The sequence below is a fragment of the Ascaphus truei genome, chromosome 4, assembly GCF_040206685.1.
Source record: "Ascaphus truei isolate aAscTru1 chromosome 4, aAscTru1.hap1, whole genome shotgun sequence".
Taxonomy (NCBI): domain Eukaryota; kingdom Metazoa; phylum Chordata; class Amphibia; order Anura; family Ascaphidae; genus Ascaphus; species Ascaphus truei.
The window spans coordinates 320,269,452-320,296,647 of record NC_134486.1 but is presented as its reverse complement, the minus strand read 5'-3'; the positions used below and the strand labels follow the sequence as shown (position 1 = coordinate 320,296,647).

The 27,196-nt window shown below is 42.1% G+C and overlaps 2 protein-coding genes across 2 annotated transcripts in view; one reads left to right on the top strand and one right to left on the bottom strand.

Annotated features, from left to right (window-relative positions):
- Positions 1-1,541: 1,541 nt before the first annotated feature.
- Positions 1,542-12,842, top strand: IRAK1BP1 (interleukin 1 receptor associated kinase 1 binding protein 1). Its single transcript, XM_075597971.1, has 4 exons — positions 1,542-1,865; positions 3,973-4,038; positions 12,215-12,345; positions 12,454-12,842. Exons 1-4 carry the CDS (start codon positions 1,578-1,580, stop codon positions 12,704-12,706), a joined length of 738 nt encoding a protein of 245 aa, XP_075454086.1. The 5' UTR covers positions 1,542-1,577; the 3' UTR covers positions 12,707-12,842.
- Positions 12,843-12,872: 30 nt separating this feature from the next.
- LOC142493635 (F-box only protein 21-like) overlaps positions 12,873-27,196 on the bottom strand; it is a 22,854-nt gene continuing 8,530 nt past the window's right edge. Inside the window, exons 2-7 of the mRNA XM_075597972.1 lie at positions 23,618-23,788; positions 22,929-23,018; positions 17,562-17,647; positions 16,539-16,702; positions 14,702-14,812; positions 12,873-13,697 (exon numbers count right to left, since the gene is read on the bottom strand). Of these exons, the coding sequence (XP_075454087.1) occupies positions 13,602-13,697; positions 14,702-14,812; positions 16,539-16,702; positions 17,562-17,647; positions 22,929-23,018; positions 23,618-23,742 (672 nt within the window). The 5' untranslated portion in view covers positions 23,743-23,788 and the 3' untranslated portion in view covers positions 12,873-13,601. The remainder of the gene's footprint in view (positions 13,698-14,701; positions 14,813-16,538; positions 16,703-17,561; positions 17,648-22,928; positions 23,019-23,617; positions 23,789-27,196) is intronic.

Sequence of the window (27,196 nt, the reverse complement as noted above, 5' to 3'; positions counted from 1 at the left end):
TGTGTGCAGTACCAGTAGTTACTCTAGAGCCATAGCAAAGTGGGCTACATAAGGATCACCTGTATTAGTGTTCTTTACTCTTTGATAAAGTCTCAACTGAGACGAAACGCGTTAGAGTATACACTACTTGTGTGTTCTTTTGTTTTTTCATGAATAAAAATTAACTTTTATTATACTACGCTTGGCGATTCCTGTTATCGGAAGGCAGTGACCACCTCTTCCAATATTTTTTCTACTTGAATCTCCAGCTGGAGCACGCACTGTGAGCAATTTGTGTGGGGGTCCTTTCATCATTACAGCACAGACAGGCGGACACGGACAGCTCATCGTGAGTACCGGCCAGCTGACGGAAGGTGTGGGACACAGGGTGCGGCAAGGGAAGCAACAAAGACGCTGTAAGTACTTTACAGATATATTGCAATACTATATCAATCACTTGGATTATCTTTTGCTTATACAGCCCCCCACCCTGGCTGCGTCCATTACAAACACACCTTATGGATTGATTTATACATAAAATGTTTCTCCCCCACACGCTCACTTTAAACCGAAGGAATCAGAGACTATTGTGTAAACTCTTTATTTCATTATTTCATTACTGCCATTGAAGGAGCATCGGTAGTTTTGAGGTTTTGCCTCATTTTTTGGGGAGATCCTCATTTTTTTCACTTAGTTAGGAGTTGGTTAAGCAACAAGGTCAGGGTTGCCACCCTCTACTCAAGGCCAACTCTGAGATTTTTTTTAAAAAATGTAACGCAACCCTTCAGCGCCTCCCGGCTTCCTTCGGACATCTCCCATCAATATGGCTGCACGGCGTCAAATGGCGCCGCATTGCCATGACAACGGGACGGTGTAACGTCACGCGGCGTCAAGTTGCCATGACAACGGGATGCCATATGGCGGCTAGCATTGGCGTGGCATTGCGTTGTGACGTCCTGTTGTCATGGCAACGGGGGTCACTTGATGCTGTTATGTCACGTAGCGTTTCTGTTGGCGTGGCAACGCGGCTTTATTTTACGCCACGCAGCCATATTGGCAGTAGTTGCAGAGGGAGATGCAAGGAGGACGCCGAGGATCCCGGGAGGCGCCACCGCCCACCCCTGCCACCCGGAAGTTTACTAGGTAAACCCATAGCCTCCAGACACGTGGCCAAAACCCCTAGTCTCCGGGTGAAACGCGGAGTGGTGGCAAACCTGAACGAGGGTCACATCCAATCTGCCATAGTGGCCTAAGTAATATGAACCAATAGAAGGGCCCCCTTGGTGTGCAGTTTGTTTTTAATATCTATGACACTCTCTATAGCAGAGAGTCCTGTTCAAGTAAATGTGCTTTTATATACAATTTATATTCCAAAACAAACTTTTATTTTGGTGTTATGATAAACTGAGGAATCTTGGGCCACATTTTCAGCACTTCCCAAATGCAGAGAAGAAATGTGCCATTTGCCCGTTGTAACTATGGCTTCTTGTATGCTTCAGACGTGCTAACGCATTATGACGTCATCACGTCATGCTCCGTAGCGACCGTTACTGAACGCATGGTGCCGCTTCCTCGGTTGCCATAGTAACAGTTCAGCCATGGCTTGGCCGGCCACCTGTCTCCTCGGGTCTCTGCAGCTGGCGGAGACCCCGCGCGTGGGACCAGGAGAGCTGGAGAACAAGCCGGGGGGTCCCGCGGGGCCGCCGCCGCAGCAGGGCGGGCGGGGAGTGCAGGTGACAGGGGCGGCGCAGCTCAGCGCGGCTCCGGACAGGGCCCGGGTGCGGGTGCAGGTGACGAGCAACAAAGGGACAGCGGCCGAGGCCAAGGACAGTGTCCAGAGGAGGCTGGAGTACATCGCGCAGAGCCTGCGCCAGAGCGGGGTCAGGGTGAGAGCCGGGCGGGGAGAGTGCCTGAGGGGTGTACAGCACCGGGCATCAGGGAGGTGACGGGAGTCATTCAACCGAGGCTGATGTGGGGCATGAATGAGAGGGTACTGAGGGGCATCATGTCTGCCAACTAATGGCAAGCAAGCAGTGGAATATAATCTTACGGTTTTTCGGATCCTCGCTATGGCTGCGCTTATAGTGCACGCGACGGCAATGGAGCGACAGAGCGTCAGTGCTACCAAAAATCTAGTAGTCACTGATATTAGATTTTTTTTTCATTGACGGTCTCCCCTTGCGGCTAATCAATGGGCTTCTCTGTGTCTCTGCCCTCCCCCTTTTCTGAGGCTACGGCCCCGCAGCCTGCGCTGCACGTGCGTCTGCTGAACCACTGGGGGCATGGCCTAGTGCTCCGTCACGAGTCCTCCTCTCAATTTTCTTGAGAGCAGGAGTTTCTGTCGGCGCAGCAGCCCCCCCTCACAGCGGGCCTGGCCCCATTGTGGGGCGGCTCTTGTCCCTACAGCGGGCGCTGCAGTAACCAGCAGGGACCTGGCCTTACGTCACTGGCCTTGTAGCCTGCGATGTCGCCTAAGCTTTAAATGCAACTTATGCAATGGTAACGTCATCTGTCGCGTCGCCATCACTATAAGCACGGTGAAAGACTTTTGGTTTGGTCCGCCGTGACCCATGTAAAGTGGATGTTTGCAAATATACCTTGCTGAATATTTGTATACTCTGAGACCAGGTGTGTTTTGCTTGGATGTATTTACATCACCATCATCATGTTTCAGTACTATATCGTACTGTAGCAATATAGGATAAACAGAAAGTGTGTATATATGTGTGTATATATATATATATATACACACACACACACACACACACACACACACACACACACACGGTATTTTTCATATAGTAAACTGAGCCGAAACATACTTACCTTCCACTTACATGTACTACTGGAAATCACACTGAGATGTCAGAGTGGATTAAAAAGGAATACAGACACATTAATGTGACTAATAGTCTGTAAACTACAAATATAGTGTCTCAAATCCACTCCACCCCTACAGAGAATTCTTTTAAACAATTTTCACTGTAAATATTTCACAGAGTCACTAATTATTATTTTTGGATGTAATAAAATGTTATTATTTTTTGTTTTTAACTGAATATACCGAATTCATAGGCCTACAATAGGCTGTATTAGCACATTTGTCTTGCTAGGACAATTTTGACCTATATCTGTAAAAATACAATATAGAGTGCAAATGGGAGGAATCTTTTTTTTATCCCCTTGGATATTTTCTGTGCTTAATTTAAGGGGCATCAAGACCTCATGTGATATTCACTTGTAGATGCAGGTTTCATTTCTCAGTCGGTGGGAAGTTGGCACATTGGCATCCATGGGGTTAATTGATGGGTGTTCCAAATAATTTACAGAGGCATCTAATGTGACAATGAGGGTGCATGGGGCTATCTACACAGTGTTACTATAAGAGTTGTCTTACCACCAGTCTTTGCTACATTGAATGACTACATCATATTATATCCAGCACCAAGAGGTGTCTTATGGAATAGCAACATTTAAGAAATATGGACCCAAGTGCATGCCCTGATGGTCTCGTGGCAAAGTTTCCCCTTAAAATATGTATTGTGTACATAGTGACAGATTACACACATCCTGTCCCCACAAAAATCCTCCCAAATTAGATTGCACCCAATATTATAATTGTATATTTGAAGAAAATAAAAATGGTCTTTATTAATTGTTGTTTTTTCATAGAGAATGGCTGGTTTAACTTTCTGTAGTTGGGGGCGTTACTCTGCTGTGTCATGCACAAGATAGAAACTCATGTGCATATATGGATTTTGGTGGCATTTATCAATCCGCAAACAGCTAAATAAGTCGCCAGCTTCAGTAAAGGAAAGAAATCCCATAAATAAATCTTGTGTACTAGTTTTGCACTCAGGAGTTTGTCGCTTGTTAAAAATGTTGATAGTATATAAATCAGTCATAAGAGTATATAGCATAAATGAGATCTGTAGCTTTACATACTCTATTGACAATCTGTGTGCCAGAGAGTAACCTTTTTCTTCCTTTTAGGATGAAAATAGAACCATAACCAAAGAATTACAAAGAACATCAAATGTATATCACATGGAAGCAGAGGTACTGCAATTCTCCTGAATACATAGGGTTTTGAACAGCTGTATCCTTTTATTTATCCTGCATTATTTACTTTCCCATTTTCGTATTGATCACATACCGTGAATTCTTTTGAAGTTTCTGTTCTGTTGCTGGAAAAGTACTTTGCCACATTTGCAACCGTACAAATTGTCACACGATTATTCTCTACAGATTTCTAACTCGCTGTAAGAATCAATACTGTGCTTTTGTAATTTAGGCATAATCCACTAACAAAAAGCAGTTTGTGCTGTAATACGTTTGTTGCAGTAAGGCCGCGTCCAGACTGATTGCGCGCTGATGTAGCTCGGACGATTCCTGGCCTCTAAAAATGTGGTTGTGTGCAGGGGGAGGGGGCACGGCCATGACATAAGAGCTGGTTTGCCCTCATTGGGCAAACCTCTTGCGCGCCAAATACAAAATAAATGTCTCATCAAGCTGCTCTCCAGGTAACTAGATGATCACAGTGTCATAACGGGATTCATCGTGCACCACCCGCTCTCAGGCTGGACCCGGCCTTAGGTCAATTTTGTAGTGTTAAATAGGCAAAGTATAAATAGGTAAAATTGGTATGTGTAGAAGGTCGTTATGTGACTTGATTTCACTTTATTACCGTTTGTTGCAAAGACCCCCATTTTGTAAAAGGTGCAAAGCTGTCTGTACAGTATATGCTTTTTGAGGACTGTCTACCCTTATCCAAAAAATAGACCCCATTTTTTAATCACTGATACTTTGAAATAAAATATTGCTTCTGTTTTCCTTACTTTAATACACAGTGCTTTTTGGAGTGCAAGGTGTTCTCCAGTAGTGACCTAGAAGCAGTCTGAGTGCCATGTTGTTCTATCCCAAATCACTGACTCTTCTAAGAGCTCTACAAAACACAGTAGGCTCTTTTTGATAAGGATCAAAAGTGTCAGACCAGTCAGAAGGAATCATGAATAGTTCAGGGACGGGAACCAGCTCTAATATCATCCTAACCCCTGTTACTAGTTTTAAATATCTGGGCATATGGTTTTGACTTCCATTCAACATATGGGATGCACGTTGATACCCTGACATCCAAACCCTATTCCAACTAGGTGTACTTTATAGAAACAAATCCTATCTAAGCCCGGTGGTCAGAAAGTGTATCGCACAGCAGGTGCTAATGCCAATTATAGACTACTAGCTGATATACCCGGCGTTGCCCGGAGGCCGTGAGGGGGGGGCGTGAAAGGCAGGGGGCGGCGTGAAAGGCAGGGGGCGGCGTGAAAGGCAGGGGGGGGGGCGTGTGAAAGGCAGGGGGGGGGGGCGTGTGAAAGGCAGGGGGGGGGGGCGTGTGAAAGGCAGGGGGGGGCGTGTGAAAGGCAGGGGGGGGCGTGAAAGGCAGGGGGGGGGCGTGAAAGGCAGGGGGGGGCGTGAAAGGCAGGGGGGGGCGTGAAAGGCAGGGGGGCGTGAAAGGCAGGGGGGGGCGTGAAAGGCAGGGGGGGGGCGTGAAAGGCAGGGGGGGCGTGAAAGGCAGGGGGGGGCGTGAAAGGCAGGGGGGGGCGTGAAAGGCAGGGGGGGGCGTGAAAGGCAGGGGGGGCGACACACACACAGTGTGACACACACACAGTGACACACACACACAGTGACACACACACACAGTGACACACACACACACAGTGACACACACACACACAGTGACACACACACACACAGTGACACACACACACACGTCACCTAGAGCGACACACACGCGACACCTACCTCTACTTCCGGCCGCCGCCATCTTCTCACTCGGCGCCGCGAGGGAAGAAGGGGGTCCTTACGGGCGCGCCGCCATCTTAGGCGCCGCGAGGGAGGAAGGGGGTCCGCTGCCTGTTCCCCCGCCGGGGATGGAGATGAGCGGAGCGCCGGGAGAGGTGAGCGGAGGGAGGGAGACGTGAGCGCCGGGAGGGGAGAGATGAGCGCCGGGAGGGAGGGAGAGATGAGCGCCGGGAGGGAGGGAGAGATGAGCGCCGGACCTCTACTGGCGCCGCGAGGGAGGAAGGGGGGGGAGAGATCCGGGAGGGGAGAGATGAGCACCGTGAGGGGAGGAATGAGGGGAGGGAGAGATGAGCGCCGGAGAGAGGTGTGTGTGTGTGTGTGTGTGTGTGTGTGTGTGTGTGTGTGTGTGTGTGTGTGTGTGTGTGTGTGTGTGGCACGAGCCGAGGGGGAAGAGAGTGGCAGTTGGGTAACGTCACACACAGCAATCTGATTGGCCAGAGGCTGAGGACCAATCAAATTCACCGCAGATAGCACTAACCTCACTAACCATTCGATTTTATATATTAAGATGGGGACATAGTACATTGTACAGTACCCCAAACCCACCTTAGCAAATGAGACTCCGTCTACAATTCAAACGCCCCTTTGTCCTCCAATATAACTACAACAAACATCACTGCGAAATGGTCAAAGAATTAGATTGGTCATCACTTGAGTGTAGGCGCAAAGTTAATTTTTCCTGACTTGCCTTCAAATACTTTCTGGGCAAGCTACACGCCTATCTGAACAAGCTCCTCACCCCTACCACACTCGGCACTTATCACCTGAGATCTGACTCAAATACTGTTCATGTTCCCAAAATTCAACAAAGTATCCAGCCGCTCCTCCTCTTACCATGCACCTCACACCTTGAACTATCTACCCGAGACTCTCAAAACCACCACCAATCTAAGTTCCTTCAAAACTAAAGCTGTCTCACATTTTAATCTGGTCTGTAATGGTGTCATACACCTAAAAGATAATAGGTTAAAATGTTCAATAGATAAATCGATAATGTATAACAGTGTTCACTTGATTTCATCATGTATTTGTAACCATGTATTTGTCATTATAACTCTATGCCCAGGATATACTTGAAAACGGGAGGTAACTCAATGTTTTACTTCCTGGCAAGACATTTTATAAATAAATGGATATTAAATCCCTAGTTTCCACTTTGTAATATAGGCAAGCCCTTCCTTAGCATGTTAAGGGTGGTTCCATATGCAAGGCTTGAAGAAAAGAAACACTTGTCAACTCATCCAGGACAAGTGGAGCTCAAGAATTTGACATCAAAGGGATTAGTAGATAATTTATGGAAAACAAATCTATAGGTCTTGCGCCCCTCCCGTTACAAAGTATGCAGTTGGTAAAGATTGGCCTTACATTTATGGAAAACAAATACAATTCCAGCGCGCCTCCCAAAATTGCCTTGTTATAGTTTTTGTGACATTTCTACATTTTTAACCAAGTCTATTAATAAAGTAGCCATTTAGTTGCATAGTCAGTGTAACGCTCGGCCTGCCCACAAACCAGACGAGACCCCGGGACTGAGGTGGAAAGGACAAATACCACACACCTAACAGTAAACGGGGGCGTGGCCGGAGTGTGGAAGTAGCGTAGCTGATCCGGGGAACAAAAATAGAAGTCGTTCGGTACTTGCCAAATCCGACGTAGAAGGGTTGGGTACGTAAGCCAATGGTCCTGGAGTAGAGAAGGGAGCGTGGTAGAGTGTCCGTAAGCCTGGGTCGAGGAGAGGAGAGATCTGCGTCGTTGAGGGTCCGTTTGCCGAGTCCAAGGGGTATAGAAGACAGCGTGGTAGAGTGTCCAAAAGCCAAGTCCGAGGGGTCCAGAAAGCAGCATGGTCAAAGTCCAAAGCCAAGGTCAAAATCCAGGGAGGTCAGCAGAGAATCCAGGGACAGGAACAGGGACTGAAAAACAAGAGAGCCAAGCAGAAGCAGACAGCACCAAGGTACAGTAGCTATGCAGAGCACTGAGAGAATGGGGAGACCAGACTAAATAGTGGGCTGGGACCTATCAGGGGAAAGGGAGGAGCGGAGGTGCAGTCCAGGGGTTAACCCTGATAGGCGAGAGAAGGCTGGGGGTGGACCTGGTCGAGCTGGGTAGCGCGCCAGTGCGCATGCCCGCAAGGAGGAGGCGGGACCAGGCTCAGGACGCCAGGTAAGAGCGGCTTGGGTCGACGCGCGCCTGTAAGGATGACGCGCGCGACCCGGAAGAGAGAGCAGCCGCGGGGGTGACGCCGACGGCAGTGGACCGCCGCCGGGGATTCAGGGCAGCGGAAGAGCAAGGTAAGGGGACGTTGGGAGCGGGAGTCCCCGCAGCGCGGGACCTTACAGTTAAATCAAAATATTAGCAGTCTTGAATCATGTTTTGATTAAAAGATGCAACTAAATGGCTCCTTTGTTATTAGACATAGGTTCAAAATGTAGAGATTTCACACCAAAAAAATTTTGCAAGCCAATTTGAAAGCAGCACTAGAATTGTATATTTGATTACAATGTAACTTATGATTGTCCGCTCGCCAAAGTATAGAATACTATTTTAGATAGTCAGTTGAATTGCAGTTGGTGCATAGGGATAATGTTATACATAAACATAAATCAGAAGATCACAGGGTCTCCCAAAGATCCCTAATAATTGCACTCTGTAGCTGCTATAATAGAGAGGGTTTCAAATACTCCTCAACATAATGTCAAGTTGGCTTATATAAGTACATAAAGTATCTGCTTCCAACACTGTGTAAGGACAGTAACCACTAAAAACCAAAAAGGTCAAAATTAATTTTATTAAACCAAAAACAACGGCGCAAACTCAAAATTCAGTTAAAAGATTGGGTGATATAGTAACTTCAACAGGAATCAAGGAGGAGTCTCCAAGTAGCCATACATGTAATCCTGTTAATAGTTACCAAGACTTTCCATATAAATTACTCACTAGGGAGATAAGTATGTAAACGTTAATGTCGGTGTTCAATTAAACCCTTTAGATGCAAAGAATAGGGTTTATATCCAAAAGTAGGAATAACTGGTGTCATAGGAAAGCTATACAAGGTAGGTATAATATACTTTCTTCCTGTTTCCACAATTCTCCTACCTTGAGAAAGCGCCAGTCCCGAAGCGCGAAACGTACGTCGGGTATGACGTCATCGCGTTGACGGGGTGGAGGTCACGGGCGAGACTGTTCCGGCTTACTAGGGGGTAGATGTGTCAGATGGGTGGCGGGTGTTTATTGCGCCGATTTGAAGCGCATACAGAATATCATCATCCAGATATCTGGAATATCATCCTGGATGGCCATCCGCCGACTGAAACTTAACATGGCAAAAACAGAGCTCCTTATACTTCCTCCCAAACCTGGCCCTACTACCTCCTTCCACATTGCTATTGGAAATACGATCATTCACCCAGTAGCCCACGCACGCTGCCTAGGGGTTACACTTGATTCCTCACTCTCATTCTCCTCTCACATTCAAAAACGTTTCTAAAACTTGTCGCTTTTTCCTCCGCAATATCACAAAGATACGCCCTTTCCTCTGTTACTCAACTGCTAAAACTCTGACTCAGGCCCTCATTCTCTCATGTCTCGATTACTGCAACCTCCTGCTGTCCGGCCTTCCTACCTATCACCTGTCTCCCCTACAATCTATCCTAAACGCTGCTGCTAGAATCACTCTACTCTTTCCTAAATCTGTCTCCGCATCTCCCCTCCTGAAATCCCTCTCCTGGCTTCCGATTAAATCACGTATCTCACACTCAATTCTCCTGCTCACTTTTAAAGCTTTACATTCTTCTGCCCCTCCTTACATCTCAGCCCTAATTTCTCGCTATCACCATCCCGACTCTTGCGTTCTTCTCAAGGATGTCTTCTTTCTACCCCCTTTGTATCTAAAGCGCTCTCCCGCCTTAGGCCTCGTTCAGGGTGCTGGCTTCGGAGGGAGGGTGTGCTGCCGTGCGTAACAAAGTATTCAATTTGAATACTGGTTGTCAGGGTAGCAACCGCCCTGTCTCCGAAGCCAGGAGTTGAAGCTGACTACAGTTTCAATAAACAAAAATTTCGTTTTTTGGAGCTGCAGCAGCGTCACAGGGACCTAGGCAGCCAATGAAATCATTCTTCAGAATGATTTCATGACTGCAACCTCGATACTTACCCTGCTGTGTGTAACCCCGCCCCCTCCCCAACGCTGAAATGTCTGCTGGGGGATAAACACAGATCGCCCAGCAAACTGCAGCACTGCCTCCCGCCCTCCCTCCGAGTCCTGCAGCTGGCACCCTGAACGAGGCCTTAAACCTTTCTCACTTTCTGCCCCACACTTCTGGAATGCCCTTCCCCTCAATACCCGACTAGCCCCCACGCTATCCACCTTTATGACCCACCTTAAGACACATCTGCTTAAAGAAGCATTTGAGTAGCACTGGATAATCATGGACACATGACACATAAAGCTTGGTCCCCTGCAGACGCACTTACTAGTATTCCCTCCTACTGTCTCTGTACGTTCTCCCTACCTACCAATTAGATTGTAAGCTCCTCAGAGCAGGGACTCCTTCCTTAATGTTACTTTTACAGTATGTCTGAAGCACTTATTTCCATGATCTGTTATTTATATTATTTGTTATTTATATGATATGTATTACTACTGTGAAGCGCTATGTACATTTATGGCGCTATATAAATAAAGACATACAATACAATAGGATCAGAAGGGCATTGGTTACGATCATAGAAGGTATTGATATATACACCACCAAAAACATTGTGATTACTGCACACCACCAATAACATTATGACTATTCCGATTACTGTGATACACTGGCGATTTACCTGTGTGTATATACACGGACAATTGTGGAAGCAAGAAGTAATATATATATATATATATATATATATATATATATATATATATATATATATATATATATTACCTACCTTGTACCCTTATATCTGTGTCTGAGATATATGAGAATACATCCACAGTGATATTGTGGCTGTGGGAATATGTCCATATATACTAATGTCTAATTACTGATGTTACATTCTGTACAACCTGATATGACAATGCAAATCTGCATATATTTTGTGTGAGTGTGTGTATATATATATATACACATATACACACATATACATATACACACATATACATATACACACATATACATATATACATATATACACATACACACACTCTATCACCCACTACCTACATGCAAAGTGAGGATAGCGTTCCTATGACACCATAGTTATTCCTACTTTTGGATATAAACCCTATTCTTTGCATCTAAAGGGTTTAATTGAACACCCACATTAACATTTACATACTTATCCCCCTAGTGAGTAATTTATATGGAACGTCTTAGTAACTATTAACAGGATTACATGTATGGCTACTTGGAGACTCCTCCTTGATTCCTGTTGAATTTACTATATCACCCAATCTTTTAACTGAATTTTATGAGTTTGCGCCGTTGTTTTTGGTTTAATAAAATTTTGTTATTTTTGACCTTTTTGGTTTTTAGTGGTTACTGTCCTTCCACAGTGTGGGAAGCAGATACTTTATGTACTTATATAAGCCAACTTGACATTATGTTGAGGAGTATTTGAAACCCTCTCTATTATAGCAGCTACAGAGTGCAATTATTAGGGATCTTTGGGAGACCCTGTGATCTTCTGATTTATGTTTATATATTTGATTACATCATGCTCTTAAGAGTTAAGAGTACTGCAGCAATTCCAAGAAGACTTTTTGGCAAGAGTATCATTTTACAGTTCGTAGTTTAGCACTGAAAGTGCATTAGCGTTCGATCCTACATTAACTGTCATTCACATCTATAGTTTGTCCTTAACAATTGAAAAATCTTGGTCAAACTGCACATTGAGTTTAGAATAAAATTAGATTTAAAATAGCACACCTAAACATCAGTTCTGTGGTAGCACCATCAGGATACTTTCTTTTAGTTACTGACCTAATTGTTGGGCCTTTACTGGCAGGCAGGCGAGCATACTGAATTTAGTGACGTAGCGGCAACATTCAGTCAAAAGTCCTGCAATAATTACACAAGTTATTTTTATGCAGGTATTTTTAAAAAACCTTTTCGGCATTGTCCTTTTAATACAGTTTTCCTTCTATAGCGCTGACAATGTACAGAGCGTTGTACATAGAATTTTGCAGGCACATTGAATCTCTGCCATGAAGAACTTACTAATCTTTCTACTTGAGGCACAGGAGAAGAATGTGACTTGCCCTGGTCACAACATATCACATTCAAAGTTCAGACAGTATTCTCACGACTAAACTACTGCATTCAGGACAGATTACTGCAGCTGGTAATTTAGTAAATCATTGCCATTTTTCACAATATTTTCTTCTCGTTTTCAGGTTTGTGTAATATTCAATGATTTTGAGAAAATGCAGAGTGTCAGTAACACGCTTGTTGAAAAACTAAACAGTTCCATAAGCATCTGTTCCCCACAGTTCTACCACACCCCAGAATGTGTGGAGAAGCTAAGGTAATTTATCTCCCTCTTGCTGCACTGTCCTGTAACTGTGCCACCATAGAAGGTACTAATTGTGGTATGTCTTACTGCCTCACAATGACGTTATTTCTACGATTACAGACGTGAAGTTTGCCTTAGTGCCGTTAGTAATGCACGACAGAAAGCTCAGGATGTCTGTCTTCTGGTTGGACAGTCACTTGGAAGGCCTTTAATGATCAAAGAAGAGGAGATGAGGGAATGGGAGGATCAAGGTGAGAACAACTCTGGATCCCCAACTATTCAACAAAAAATCAAGAGCTGCACACTACATGCTGCGTCAAAAGTATTTGCCACTTTTGAAATCAAGGGAAAAGTGAGACCCAAAAATAACTGAGGTTTTAAAAAAGCCACCAGACATTTCTACACGGGTGTAAATTACAGGGATTTATGATATGTGAAATGTTTAATGTGGATTATTTAAATTTTATTTCAATGGATTTTTGTAAAATAAAAAGCTGTGTTATACACTCCACATGTTTCATTGATTTTATTTACCGAAATGTTCTATGATTTATACACACGATGTACATGAATGCAGGATTGCACAAAATTAAATTGTTACAGGAATGTATGGTCACAATATCAGACAAATAGATAACGTTTTATTTCTGTAATGTAATACATTGCATTTTAATCAAATTCCCCCATTAAAGGCATTGCATTGTTTGTGCATCAAAATGAATGTTCAAGGTTGAGAGCCCTGCTGCAGGATAGTCCAGATGTCACTTTACTCCCTTAGGGGGCAAGGAGAAAAAAAAATAGCACAAACATACTAAGTGTTGCCCTCCATTTCTCAAAATACATGTTATTTTTTAAATCTGTAACCCCTTTACAAACCTTCGGAATGGGTAAAGGTACAGTAGGTGCACTACGGGAGTAATACATACACACAAAACATTAGACAACAGCCCCAAACAAATGAAGGGGATTGGAGTCTAAAAAAAAATCCCGCAATTGAATCAACTCAAAGCCTTCACGAGTAATATAGTCTTGTGGGACAATGCTATAGGGGTTTTTTTTAGACTACTCTCCCCTTCATCTGTTTGGGACTGTTGTCTTATGGGGATTTTTATTGCTGAGTATTTTTTGCCATTGCACCATTTCTTAGTTGTTTGTTATCCTATACCCCCCTCTTATTTCTGTATCCATCCCCTATGTACTTGAACATTTTCTGAAAAAGAAAGTTGAATGAAAATAATTAATGGTATCTAGCAACATATGATCAAATTTCAATCATGAGGATACTGTAGTTTCAACCATTCCTGCATCACATATTTTGCGCCATCATATCTGCTGAAATAATTTTTCAATTCAGGATGAAGCACCTAAAAAACAAAACACCGTAATATTGTGATCAATCGCACGGTCAATTGGGAGATACAGTACCAGGAATAGAGTTCTCAAAGCAGGAGTTTGTGTACAAATCAATTCATATTTAAAGGGTAGAGAATAGGGCTGAGATGTACAGTAAAGTTTCATAAGTAATAATTATTATGGCAGCAAAAATGAAACTGAAGTGGTACTTGTAAACTGTACAACTCTGGTGTATACACACACACCTGTAAGGAAATTGTCACTTCAGAAATGTTTATCATTTTAGCTGTTTAATAAACTATTAAACCTAAATATTCATACATTTTATGCTCATAGTATCGAGATTTGGTCAGGTATAAAGACGACAGGTGATGTCAAAATCAACAAATAGATTAAGTTGAATTAAAGCAAAAGTAAGAAAAATGGAAAAACAAAATCTCCTACAATCACAAGAAAAAAGCCAAACTGTTTCCCAAAAAGGCACCAAAACGTGTGAAGTTTGCACTAGGTTGTGCAGAACCTGGAAGTGCACTAAAAACTTCAGATAAACAAATAAGAACTTTAATAACTTCTGTCATGTAGCACTTTCCTCCCAATGGGACTCAACGCACTTCACAATTTAGTGCGCAGTAAGCAACAGTGTACATAGGAGTTAAATTCCATCTTCAAATAATGTAATGGTCTTCTTAAAAAAAAAAAAATATTTAAAATTAAATAAATCAATGCTGCACTCCAGTTCTTCTCCTTGTGTTTATCATCAAGCCACAAATATCAGAAGCTATTTTATTATGGCCGTAGAATTTACATACAGAAGTCTCCTCTTTTAGTTTCCATAACAGCGTAATTTAATGATGGAGTATTGAGTCAAATGTGTGTACACCCAAAATGTCCATTTGACCGCCTGTACAGTGCCAGCATAAATATGTAGATCATATAATAATAAATGCAAATAAATACATGTAGAGCTAGAAAGCACATAAAAATGAATCATATTTAGTGCAGTAAACAGAAATACCTGTAGCCCCTTGATGATAGTTATCTCATCTTCTGGGATGTAGGATGTCGATTTTCCAAATTTATTTGCTCTGTTAATGAGAATTCTGTAGTGTGGACTTTTCACAAAACCCTGAGGGGGGAAAAAAAAAAAAATATCTCATTACTCCATTAGGCTGTGTCCCCGCTGGCGCTGCTTCTGAGCGGTGACGTCACCAACTCTAAGCATGAGCGCCGGGTGTCCTTATTTTTGCAAGCAGGAGCGGGGGGGCATTGCGGGCAAGTTGAGCACGCTTCAAAGTCAGTTATTTTTTGTCTGCTCAAGCGCCAAGTTGGGTGAGCGTGCCCGCACACGAGCACCGCGTGAGTAGGGACTTCCACACAAAGACTGCAAGAAGTAAAAACACCAAGCGCACAGCACGCTCAGCGGGGACCCAGCCTTAGTTGCTAAAGCTACAAATTAAGTGCAAGCCAAATTCAGATACAAAGTTTATAGGAGCTCAAAATACACCACTAACATTGTAGTTGAGCTCTTCTTTGGAGTATTACATCTGTTCTAGTGCTTTCCACCCATTGCAGTTCTCAGTTTAGTCCAGGAAAGTGATCAATGGAGTGTCACATGGGTCAATCTTCCTCGGCCATTACTGATAAAAAAAAAAATCCCTTTATGGCTTTTTGCAAATCAGATTTCTAACCAGGCGGACGCTTCAGTACTGGAATGGACAAAATGAGCAGTGATCTATGTGGGCTGAAGAAATGCAACTACAATGTAATACTAAGACTTGTCACCATGCATTCTGACAACACATGGGCAAAATATGAGATTAAAGGGACACACGTCTTATACACTAACCAGAGATGTTTACAGCAATATTGTCCCATGTTATAGACCTTGTGGTTAATATTAAAGCAAGGGCAATTGAAGCAGCAGGATGCACTAAAACAGTTTATTTTTGTACTTGTTTTAAGAGATCTCTTCCTGTTCTTTGTAAAGCTATTTTTATTTTCCGGATGCTTGGCTCAAGAAATATAAACATTTGAAATAGGAAGTGTTTGAAGGTTACAATGAAACTTTCCCCAGAGCCCAGTGCAGTCTAAAGGTTTCCATGGTAACCTCAGAAGCTAGAGATTAAGAAAAAAGTGAGCAGATAAGAAAAAAAAAATATAGATTGGTGTGAATTTTTTTGCATGCTTTTTCATCTTAATGTAACAATATTACAAGTTATATTTCAGTACTCGGTCATGATTTTTAACTGGAGTGTACATTGCTAAAAGTAGGACCGGTTTCTTTCTATACATTTTGAATAGCAGGTGAAAGATAGTATCCAACAAGATAAGTGAAAAAGTTGTACCAATATTATGCTGGAGAGAACATTTTACACAGAGGGAAAAAAAATTAGGTGTCATGTAATCGATTTGGACGGTAAAACACTCTGGAAATGAAAAATACTTAGTCGCTGAAAGGGTATAGGAACCATGAAACAGCATAACTATAATAAAGACATTTAAAGATGGAAAAACAAGCACATCCGAAATACAAAACCAAATACGGTATTCAGTTTCATATTACCAACGGAAATAAATCAGCAGGCAAGGCAGACAAATGGTCCTTTATATGCCATTATTTTCTGTCTCTACATAATTAGTACAGTAGCAAGCAGTAGGCGGAAGATATATAAGCATTATGTGACAAAGCTTACTGTTGAGGCACGGTAATTTCCACCTATATTTCAGCTAATATAATGGTTATATTAGGGCTGTGTAGTAATTTTAACTATAAAACTATGCAGAATATAGCACTTTAGCACTTCAAAATCAGGACAGTACTGCACACAAATTACAAATGAACACTGACAAACCTCTCTTTCTGGAGAATACTTATTTTTAAGCCACTCTTCTGGAGCTTTAGCCTCCAAGTCCCAGCCGATGATTACTCCAGAATAGCCATGTCTTCGATGCACAATCACCTCTCCCACATTGAACTGCACAGTCGCTGGTTTAGGACTGCGAATCTGTTTTGATTCTGTTACACAGAGATACAAGGTTCCCATTTTAATTAGAATGTATTATTTTTTTTAAATCCGCATATGAATCGTGACGTGCTCTGGATCACTACTCCAATGCAGACCCTCTCATCAAGATACAATTAATTTTTAATAAAGTGAAAGCTCTCAGGTGCCAGGAACATGACAACAAATTCCATTAAATAAACCACTTTTGTTACATGCTAGTTGTAAACGTCTGAGCATGGAACTCACTACAGATGTAGCAAGACTTACTGTCCACAGTACAACAGACGAACAAGCAAAAGTCTGCGGCGCCAAGGACCTGGTCTACCGTGATAGAACTGCGGGGCGAGGGGGTCCATAATTCTCTATCGGAACCCCCCTAACATTAATCCTTCGGTGCCGTGACCGCAGCACCAAAGATCAGCAGTAAGTCTTGCTACATCTGTACCTATCCTTTCATAATGGTTAAAGTTGTACATGTATTCTTGTCCTTACCCCCATATTGTACTCCGCTACGGAATATGTTTGTGTCATATAAATTAGAATAATGTGATCATACCTGAGGCAAGAATATTGCTGTGATTCCAGTGTCATGTACATGCAAAACAAATTCACTAGTAATGTCTGAAAATAAAAACTGCTGCAGCACCAATTATTAATTATGTTATTAGGCGCACAGTTCAAACTCCTATTACTAAATCTCACAGCATAGGAATATGCTGCGCATTTTGCTATTACTTGTGTGGCCTCAACTATCTTGGTACAAATTTCCTGCACAGCAAAAAATAAAAATCTCCAAGACAGCTTTCAATTGGTCTTGCTATGCCAATGTCCTCTCTCTGAGCAAGATTGATTATATAGAAGTCCCAATACCTGCAAAATAAGCATTGGTGTCTTCATCAGCAACACTCTCTTTATTACTGCCACTTTGGAGCTCAGCTTCTCCATAGCATAAAGTCCTACAAGGAAATCAATGAATGTTCAGAACATAATTAGGAAAATAAATATAAACTGCAAGTTTACTTAAAAGGCACTACAAACTGATACAGTAGCTCAGAATTTATTAGAACGGGTTGACAGGTGTAATTCATACCATAGAAATGCAAAATAAGCGCCCAAAATCCAATTGTCAAAATGCAATCAATTTACGGATTACAGATATAATGAAATCAGTAAAAAAAAAAAAAAAAAACACAAGATAAAAGTGCAATACAGAACAGTACATCTATTTTAACCATTTAGTTACCTGTAGGTATTGGATTGAAAGGCAGCCGGGCCCACTGAAATGAAAAAGTTTATTTTTTGCAATTGTTAAGCAGAATTGGACCTCAGGAAATGTAGCTGTCCCTGGTGCCCCTGACGAAGTGGGCGAGAGCTATGAAACGGATAGGGTGGCTTGCACACATCTGTAACCGTATTGGAACATCTGCACTGCGCTCCATTATCAGCCGAGAAGCTGTGAGTAAGGGACACTATCTGTGGACTGTTTTTCTAAAGCACGGCTGCTAGTTTGCAGCACTTGTCAGTATTGGCGTCTCAAATTTCTCCTACAATCACCATGTGACCAGTTTTGATTCAGCAAACTTGTAGAAACGAGGATACCATTCCCCTTGGTGCAGCGTGGGCGCTGTTTGTTACCTACGGCTGCGGCCAAGGTGATGCTGAGCGAGCGCGCTCGCCGCAATGAAAACACATTGCGGCAATGTGTGTGGCTAGCGTGAGCGAGCACCTGCCCGTGAGCGCACAGCTGCTTGCAGAGGCAAGCAAAATTTGTTTATGCCGCTCGCTGGCACGTCACGTGAGCGGTTGGCCAATAGAGGGCGAACCAGCTCCGTGACATCATGGCCGTGCTCTCTGACACGCCCCCATTCGCACGCAACTAGCTGGCCAGGAAAAGCACGGCAAAGCAGAGCACATGATGTTATGGCGCTTGTGTGCCAACGCGCCCCACCCAGCCTGGCCGCAGCCTTACACTCCCAGTTGAGTGTGCTCAGCAATATGTGGAGAAGAAAAAAATCAGCTGGCAGAGACAAGATGCCCACCTCCTTTGCCTGGAAGTTCAGATGATTTTGGATGTTAGAGAGTCCACTGGTGTGTGCAAAAAGGTTTTCACATACAACATACAGTACAACTTTGAATTTGGCACCGGAACCCCTGGCTCTGGACTAAGGAGCCCACAGGTACCGCTCTTCAGTGCTCTGTCCTTGGGAGTAGTAAGGATTTTTCAACCTAAAAAGGTTTGGTTGATTAGTGTGGCTTGCTCACCCACACTGCGCATTGACATTCACCTACTGCACCGACACACTTTATTCGAGCAAATACCCAGTATGTACCTGGCAGATACCTGGAATGCGCCGCTCCTCACCTCTGACAAGCCCCGTTGCGTTTGCCTTCCCAGCCTGGGTTCATGCCTGGCTGACGGGCGGCTGATCTGTTAAATGATAATGATTAGGATTTAATAGGCTGCAATGCTTCGCGTGTCTACCAGATGGCATAAATTCATGAATTGTAATGCAGTATATATATATATATATACCGTGCAGTATTGCAGCCAGCGGGAATAAAATGCTTCAATCCCTGCCTGGAAAATAACCCAATGCACTCGGGCAGAAAACAGTCACAAACCTCAATACACCTGGGTATACCCGAATTCGTGGGACTAGCCGAGCTCGAATAAAGTGTGTCGCCAGTGTAATTACTCTGGCTTATCAGGCATGTATGCTTTTCCCCATATACTGTACTTATTCCACTTTAAATGCTGAATTTCCTGAGGTCCAATTCTGCTTAATAATTGCAAAAAACTTACATTTCTGTGGACCCTGCTCAGTTTCAATCCAATACCTACTGGTAACTAAATGGTTAATACAACAATGGGAAAGGGGGAAAGGAGTGGAAACCCTCGCATCAGCCTCTAATCAAGAAAGAATTAACAACGGTGCAATAAGGGGAAGGAGCAGAATTATAACAATTAAACAAAAGACACCCTATGGGCAGCACTCGTTGTAAGCAAATATGAATTGGTGATAAATTTAAAATTAAAATGCTTTAATCGTATAATTTAAAATAGATGTCAAAATTGTTGAAAAAATGGTCAACTGACTGTGGTGACAAAATACAAAGAAAACAGACAAAAATATATAAGATACTATAACTGAGATCTAGGGGGGGAGGTGGAGAGCCCACCTAGCTGCTAACTAGCAGAAATCAACAATCAAGGACTGTAATAGTCAACCCCCTAGTTCAGCAATAACAAGGTTAAAAGGCCTGTAAAGTGGATACAGGTGACGGAGAACTACCCATGCAAAGGTATATACCTATGTGCTATGCACAATAGATTGAGAGCTCACTAATTGCTATTTGATAGTCCACAATGAAGATGGTGAGGAATACCCTAAATAAAGGGTTAAAGCAAGCCTAATTATAGGAGGGTTAATATGGTAGGCAATGTGTTATATTATAGTGTGCACAAGAGCTCACAAAGTGTGGTACTTAGCTCTGGGGCACGGTTCTATTCCGTATCCAGTTATAGCCCCCTAACATAAATGTGCCACTTAAACATGCTTAATAATATCTCACAATATACACATAGGTCAGTCAGTGACTATCAATAGCTAAATGTACAAGAGCTTACAAAAAATGTATTTTACAGCTCTGGGGCACGGATCTAGTCCGTATCCAGTTATGGCCCCCTAATTCAAATGTGTCACAGTAACAGATAGGTAAACAGACTGTGATAACGTAGTGAGCAAACACATAAATGAGCCGAGGGGAGAGGAAATGCACGCAATGAAAAAAGTAGTCAGCAGCAATTGCATTTACACGTGCTGGGTGAGGTAATTGGATATATACCGCATCCCTGTGTTAAGCCCTCGTCAGGGTTAATATCGCGGAGTAACGCTGACATAAGCAATTGTGCCTGTGGTTCCTGTTCAAAGTCCTGCTGCCATAAGATACCACATAAAGTACCTGGTGTCTATGATGTATGGACCCAGACTCCCTTAACACGCGTCTCGGCTCTGTACAGAGCCTCTCACCCTCTGCTCGGCATGGGGACGTCAATGCGTGATGACGTCAGTCCTGTAGCCGCCTCCCACCTAGGCGGCTACAGGACTGACGTCATCACGCATTGACGTCCCCATGCCGAGCAGAGGGTGAGAGGCTCTGTACAGAGCCGAGACGCGTGTTAAGGGAGTCTGGGTCCATACATCATAGACACCAGGTACTTTATGTGGTATCTTATGGCAGCAGGACTTTGAACAGGAACCACAGGCACAATTGCTTATGTCAGCGTTACTCCGCGATATTAACCCTGACGAGGGCTTAACACAGGGATGCGGTATATATCCAATTACCTCACCCAGCACGTGTAAATGCAATTGCTGCTGACTACTTTTTTCATTGCGTGCATTTCCTCTCCCCTCGGCTCATTTATGTGTTTGCTCACTACGTTATCACAGGCTGTTTACCTATCTGTTACTGTGACACATTTGAATTAGGGGGCCATAACTGGATACGGACTAGATCCGTGCCCCAGAGCTGTAAAATACATTTTTTGTAAGCTCTTGTACATTTAGCTATTGATAGTCACTGACTGACCTATGTGTATATTGTGAGATATTATTAAGCATGTTTAAGTGGCACATTTATGTTAGGGGGCTATAACTGGATACGGACTAGAACCGTGCCCCAGAGCTAAGTACCACACTTTGTGAGCTCTTGTGCACACTATAATATAACACATTGCCTACCATATTAACCCTCCTATAATTAGGCTTGCTTTAACCCTTTATTTAGGGTATTCCTCACCATCTTCATTGTGGACTATCAAATAGCAATTAGTGAGCTCTCAATCTATTGTGCATAGCACATAGGTATATACCTTTGCATGGGTAGTTCTCCGTCACCTGTATCCACTTTACAGGCCTTTTAACCTTGTTATTGCTGAACTAGGGGGTTGACTATTACAGTCCTTGATTGTTGATTTCTGCTAGTTAGCAGCTAGGTGGGCTCTCCACCTCCCCCCCTAGATCTCAGTTATAGTATTTTATATATTTTTGTCTGTTTTCTTTGTATTTTGTCACCACAGTCAGTTGACCATTTTTTCAACAATTTTGACATCTATTTTAAATTATACGATTAAAGCATTTTAATTTTAAATTTATCACCAATTCATATTTGCTTACAACGAGTGCTGCCCATAGGGTGTCTTTTGTTTAATTGTTATAACTAAATGGTTAAAACAGATATACTGTTCTGTATTGTGCTTTTATCTTGTGTTATGATTTTTATTTGTTTCATTCGGTCATCAATAAATTGATTGTGTTTTGATAATTGGATTCTGGGCACTTTTTTTTTGCTTTTCTCTGTTCCAATTTACAGACTGGTCTGTCTTTAAGAGCAGCAGATGAATCCAGAGGTCTGTGTGTGTGTTTAACAGATTTTTTTCACCTTTGCTCTTACTAGATTTCTTTTTATATATGATTCAACACGTAATATATACACATTTTTAATTTGTTGACTTTGCCATTGCACTCCTTTACCTTCAGCACGTTTTATATAATTTTTGTATATTAAATATATTTATGCAATAGTTATACTTACTCACTTTATACACACACACACACACACGTATTTATTATTGCTATATTAGCGCACGTCACATTTTTTTTTCTCATTCGTACCAGATCATTCAAAAAAAGTTATGCCATCGTAAAAATTATTTTAATATATTATTAAATTCTATAATGTAGAAAACACAATTTCTTGCGAGGATGACAATTGTAACTTTTTGCTGCCAGAATGCCCTGGTACATATTGGCTTTTGCTCATATAAAAATGTACTGTACACATTACTGCTCCTTTGAGCTCTCAATACAGTATGTCCATATTTTCAATACATATGAATGGGTTTTAGGGGAGCCAAGCCTAGCACTGCTAAGTATATATGAGCCTAAAGGCCATCATTGACAACATATTCTTCATGGATATGTACAAAGATTCAAGAGTAACCTTTTACATGTAATGTTGCACAACCAGTCAATATAGACTGGTTCGGCCCAAGCGTGTCTCAATTAAGCCATTTGTTGCCACATAACCACCTCTGGAAATAAAGAGGTGAAATACAATGCATTTTCATAGGAGAAGATGCATTTTTCAATGCAACAAACAAAGCAAACAAGTTATTTTGAACATGGAGATAACAGTGGTTTACATTTTTTAACAAAGGGTATGCCATCTTACCATGCTCTTGATAAAACTATCTGAAACCTCTCCGTCCATGCATCCGAGTGCAAGTAAGATTTTTGGAAACTGTTCCAGAGACCGAATATCCTGTGACAATTTAAGAGATTGGCACATCTTTTATATTTTGAGTATTGTTATATTATGCATCATCTTGAATAGGAGTTCAAATAGTTTTTCATATGGAAATATTGTTAGTCTAATGCGAAACAGATCTACTAAAGACTACTGTAAACATCGAGATTATTGATATCCCTGTTAAAGAATTTTACAATGTCCCCTTCTTATAGGTGTAAAAAATATGCGCTTCAATATGAACAGAAAATCGGTAAGTAAAAACAGTGACACAAATAAAAAGAAATGGTGCACCAAACCAAAATTCCCTGTCCCGATTACTAGTGATGTGACACGCTTAATGTGTTAGAGACGATACTACATATTAAGATGATTTGTCACATGTGCAATACAGTATGCATCAGGGTGCTATGTCACGGAAAGGATTTTGCATGTAACCCATAATAATTTATGCTACTTGTCATTTTTGCTGTCCAAATACATTTCCACCCATTTTTTTATTTTTTTTAAAAGGGTTATAATATTTACAATGAAAGAACCAGAGTGTTACATTTTAGAACTAAAAGAATGAAGATCTCTGTAGTTTCAAAGAGAATGGTTTGCGGGAGTACAACCTTTCTGATAATCCGAGGCGCTCAAGAACATCCGCTCCATACCACTGGGATATGAGATACTGAGCAGGAATTGCAGATAACAGCAGGCAGATCTGAAGGATTGTGGATCTATTCATTTGAGGCATTCCAACAGAGATATCTGCTCAAAGCTGTGGATTACTATGTACAAATCTGCAATTAATAAAAGGCACAAAAACAAATTAGAATCGACACGTGTATTTTGGGGGAAAATGTGTTCCTTATGTTCTTTGTTATCTTGGATGCATTACAAGAAAGAGCATACAGTTTCCCCGATGAGCAAAGCACTCGGGGGGGGGGGGGGTGTTTTTCCTGAAATATTTTTACAAAACATGTTTTTAAAACAAGTCTTTATAAATTAGCTTGCAATGAATATGGCAGAAATTAAGTATTTTAATCAATTTGGCACACGAGGAGTTAACGTTGGTTACAAATAGTCTTAAAAATACAAGAGTTGCATTTATGGCCTGTCAAACCACACTAAGCCTAGTTTTATGGGTTTTATCGGACTGCTGTTACCTAGAGAGAAGGACACCTGGTTTTGCAAGTGGGGGGGTTGAACTATGGCTTCCCTGACCCTAGAATAAACAGGACCCTTTTAACTGTACCTGTACTGTAGCAGGGGGCCTGGCTAAGAAGGTATTCCAAAAGAGTAAATGTATTAAATATGAAGATATCATGGGCTTACAACTATTCTCAACAACAAATAGATATATGTAACCATTGCAATTACACAAATCAAAATGATACAAAAAAAAATTCGATGTATAATCTCAGATATTTGTTTGTCATGCAAAAATAGACGTTATGTGGTCATATTTTATATGCAGACGAGTATCTTAAGTACACGGAAGCAAAATTGAAGATAGTGTGTGTTTAAGTATTATAGAAACAAAGTTATGAAGTCTTTTATATTTTGAGGCAAAGTTTAAGGGGTCCAAAGGATGTTTTTTTTACTTTTTTCTTAAGTTGTCAAATGATCAGTAAATATTGATGAAGGGGGTGGGTTGAAGACACAGAAAGGTGGGCTTATGTTGTTCTCAATTAAGGGAATTTATAATATAAAGCCCTCCTTTTTAATTATGAGTTCGATTTCAACTAAGGGAGTGGCCATCCTAGAACACATGAAATCTCAATTTCCACTCAAGACCCTTTGGGAAATGAGGTAAGAAAAAATGCACAAATGCGCACCAGGGATTAATTAATGGCCTCTTGCAGGCTCCGTCTCAGCTCGTTTACGCGTAGAGGTCACGACAGGTCATCCTGCGCGTGTTTCCTGACAAGCTGAGACGGAGCCTGCAAGAGGCACAAGCGGTGCGTTCCATCTTCACGGTGTCGAGATCCGGATCACTTTGCAGACACCGTGAACCCGCATTTCTGCCTCAGTGTAAGTGTCCGTCTCCCCTTGCCAGCTGTTCATACTTCTATGGCGGTTTCATTCCAAATCGTTAGGTAGAATTTCATTTTTTACTTATCATATGTATTTTTACTGTGTATTTTTACTGGGTTTTGTATGTTGTACTGTTTAAGGTTCAGTTAGCATCAGAGGTTACATTCCACAATCACTGTGTCTTGGCTTTATAGCATTTATCGCTGAGGTGGGGTTGGATCCCCTCAGTATCTGTGTGTATTTTTAATAAATTACCATTAATTAATCCCTGGTGCGCATTTGTGCATTTTTTCTTACCTTGTTTTACAGGGTGTTCTCCCCCCTCTCTTAGGGGGGGATCACCTTTGAAGTAGGAGCCTTTGGGGAGACGCTCTATGCACGTGCTGCAAAGGGATGTTCCACATTGTATTACTACAGCACGAGCGCTGATTATCCTGCCTTTTCTCCTTTGGGAAATGATCCGATTAATATTAGACGAAAACACAAGTTAGATTGTTGATCCTTTTTATTTTGATGAAACTGTCTGCATTTATTATAACTGGATGTACTTGTAATCTTTTTCTGTAACCCAAGTACTGTATTTTTGTATATTAAAGCTGAACTTTCATAAGTAATACTTTGGGCTCTGATTGAACTGTTACACGCTTTGTAGAGTAATTCACATTTTCAGACACATTTTGCTACAACAGATGTGTGTGTTAAGTGCACAGTTTAAAGTACCTTGCAAAGTAGAAAGGTGAGGCAGCGAGTTAGTGGTGTATTAACCCTGGGTGCATGTCACGGGAGACCAGGCTTTTAAACCTTTTATACCGGAAACACTGAGCAAAACAAGTTGATGAAATAAATTGACATTTATTCACTTAAACAGGCAAACACTGTGAAACACAAAATACATTGTATTGTATTGTATGTCTTTATTTATATAGCGCCATTAATGTACATAGCGCTTCACAGTAGTAATACATGTGGTAATCAAATAACAGATAATATAAATAACAGATCATGGGAATAAGTGCTTTAGACATAAAAGTAACATTAAGGAAGAGGAGTCCCTGCCCCGAGGCGCTTACAGTCTAATTGGTAGGTAGGGAGAACGTACAGAGACAGTAGGAGGGAGTTCTGGTAAGTGCGTCTGCAGGGGGCCAAGCTTTATGGATCATGTGTTCAGAATACATGAGAAACACATACTTACTGGGGGTCCGGGGCAAAGAACTAGTCTTTCCTAGTTGAAATAAGCAAAGAACCAAAGTTTTTAGTTGACCGGGACTTCGTCCGAAATGTCCTGGAACTCAAATCGGTTTCAAGTTCCCGAAGCCACCGCTCTCTTTCTTCCAGAGGTGCTGAAAGAGAGAGTTAGTCCCAAACGTCCTGGAACTATTTTCGGCTTGCAATCCTATCCGTGACCGCTACTTTCAATTCTCAGAACTTGGCCCCGAAAAGTGGTACTTAGAAAATATTCTGCCTTGAAATTTCTGAAGCCGGCTTGCTGCTATTTCTCCGAGAGCATCTTTTGGTTGTTTAAAATTTGCCCGTGATGTTCTTGGCGCTTAGAATCTGCTCTCCGGATTGGCTGAGGGTTTCTTATAGTATTTCAGAGTTCATTCATGAAATACTACAGCCAATCAGAGCGTGGGAAAATTTCTACCAGCCACTCAGAGCGATGCCAGTCTTCTGAAGCCGGGCAAGCGGATCTTCTGCATCAACCAAGGGCATGCGCAAGATTGCCACCTCAGCCACTTGGTATGCAGAAGCCACCCGCTGGTTTAGGCTCCTCACAGTCTGGGAAAGTCAAATGGTAGTCCGAGGACTTCCACTCATCCCAGGACGTCAGTGCTCGAGCCCAAACCTCCTGCCCAAATGCTCTTCACACCTCTGGCATCCTCTATGGCTTTCATGTCTGATTTCTGGGTAATAATATAATAATAATATTGTACACAGTGGCACCAAACAGGTAGCCCAGGGACTCACTCAGAACATCGGTCCGGGAAGACACCGCTCATTATACCACGCATAAGCATATATGTACTTTAAACACACTGTTTAATAAACCATACATTTTATACTTTCCCAAGTCTTATGGTTATGAGGAATAGAATAAGAAGTTGCACTTTATTTCTACTAGCCATATTTCCCACACACTAGACAGACTTTAAAAATCTTCACAACCTTAT

Bases quoted from the DNA above. Each gene is read 5' to 3' on its own strand.
- IRAK1BP1 (XM_075597971.1), top strand. From the start codon at position 1,578: ATGGCTTGGCCGGCCACCTGTCTCCTCGGGTCTCTGCAGCTGGCGGAG. The intron at 4,039-12,214 runs GTACTGCAATTC...TCTCGTTTTCAG, and splicing joins TATATCACATGGAAGCAGAG to GTTTGTGTAATATTCAATGA. The intron at 12,346-12,453 runs GTAATTTATCTC...CTACGATTACAG, and splicing joins GAATGTGTGGAGAAGCTAAG to ACGTGAAGTTTGCCTTAGTG.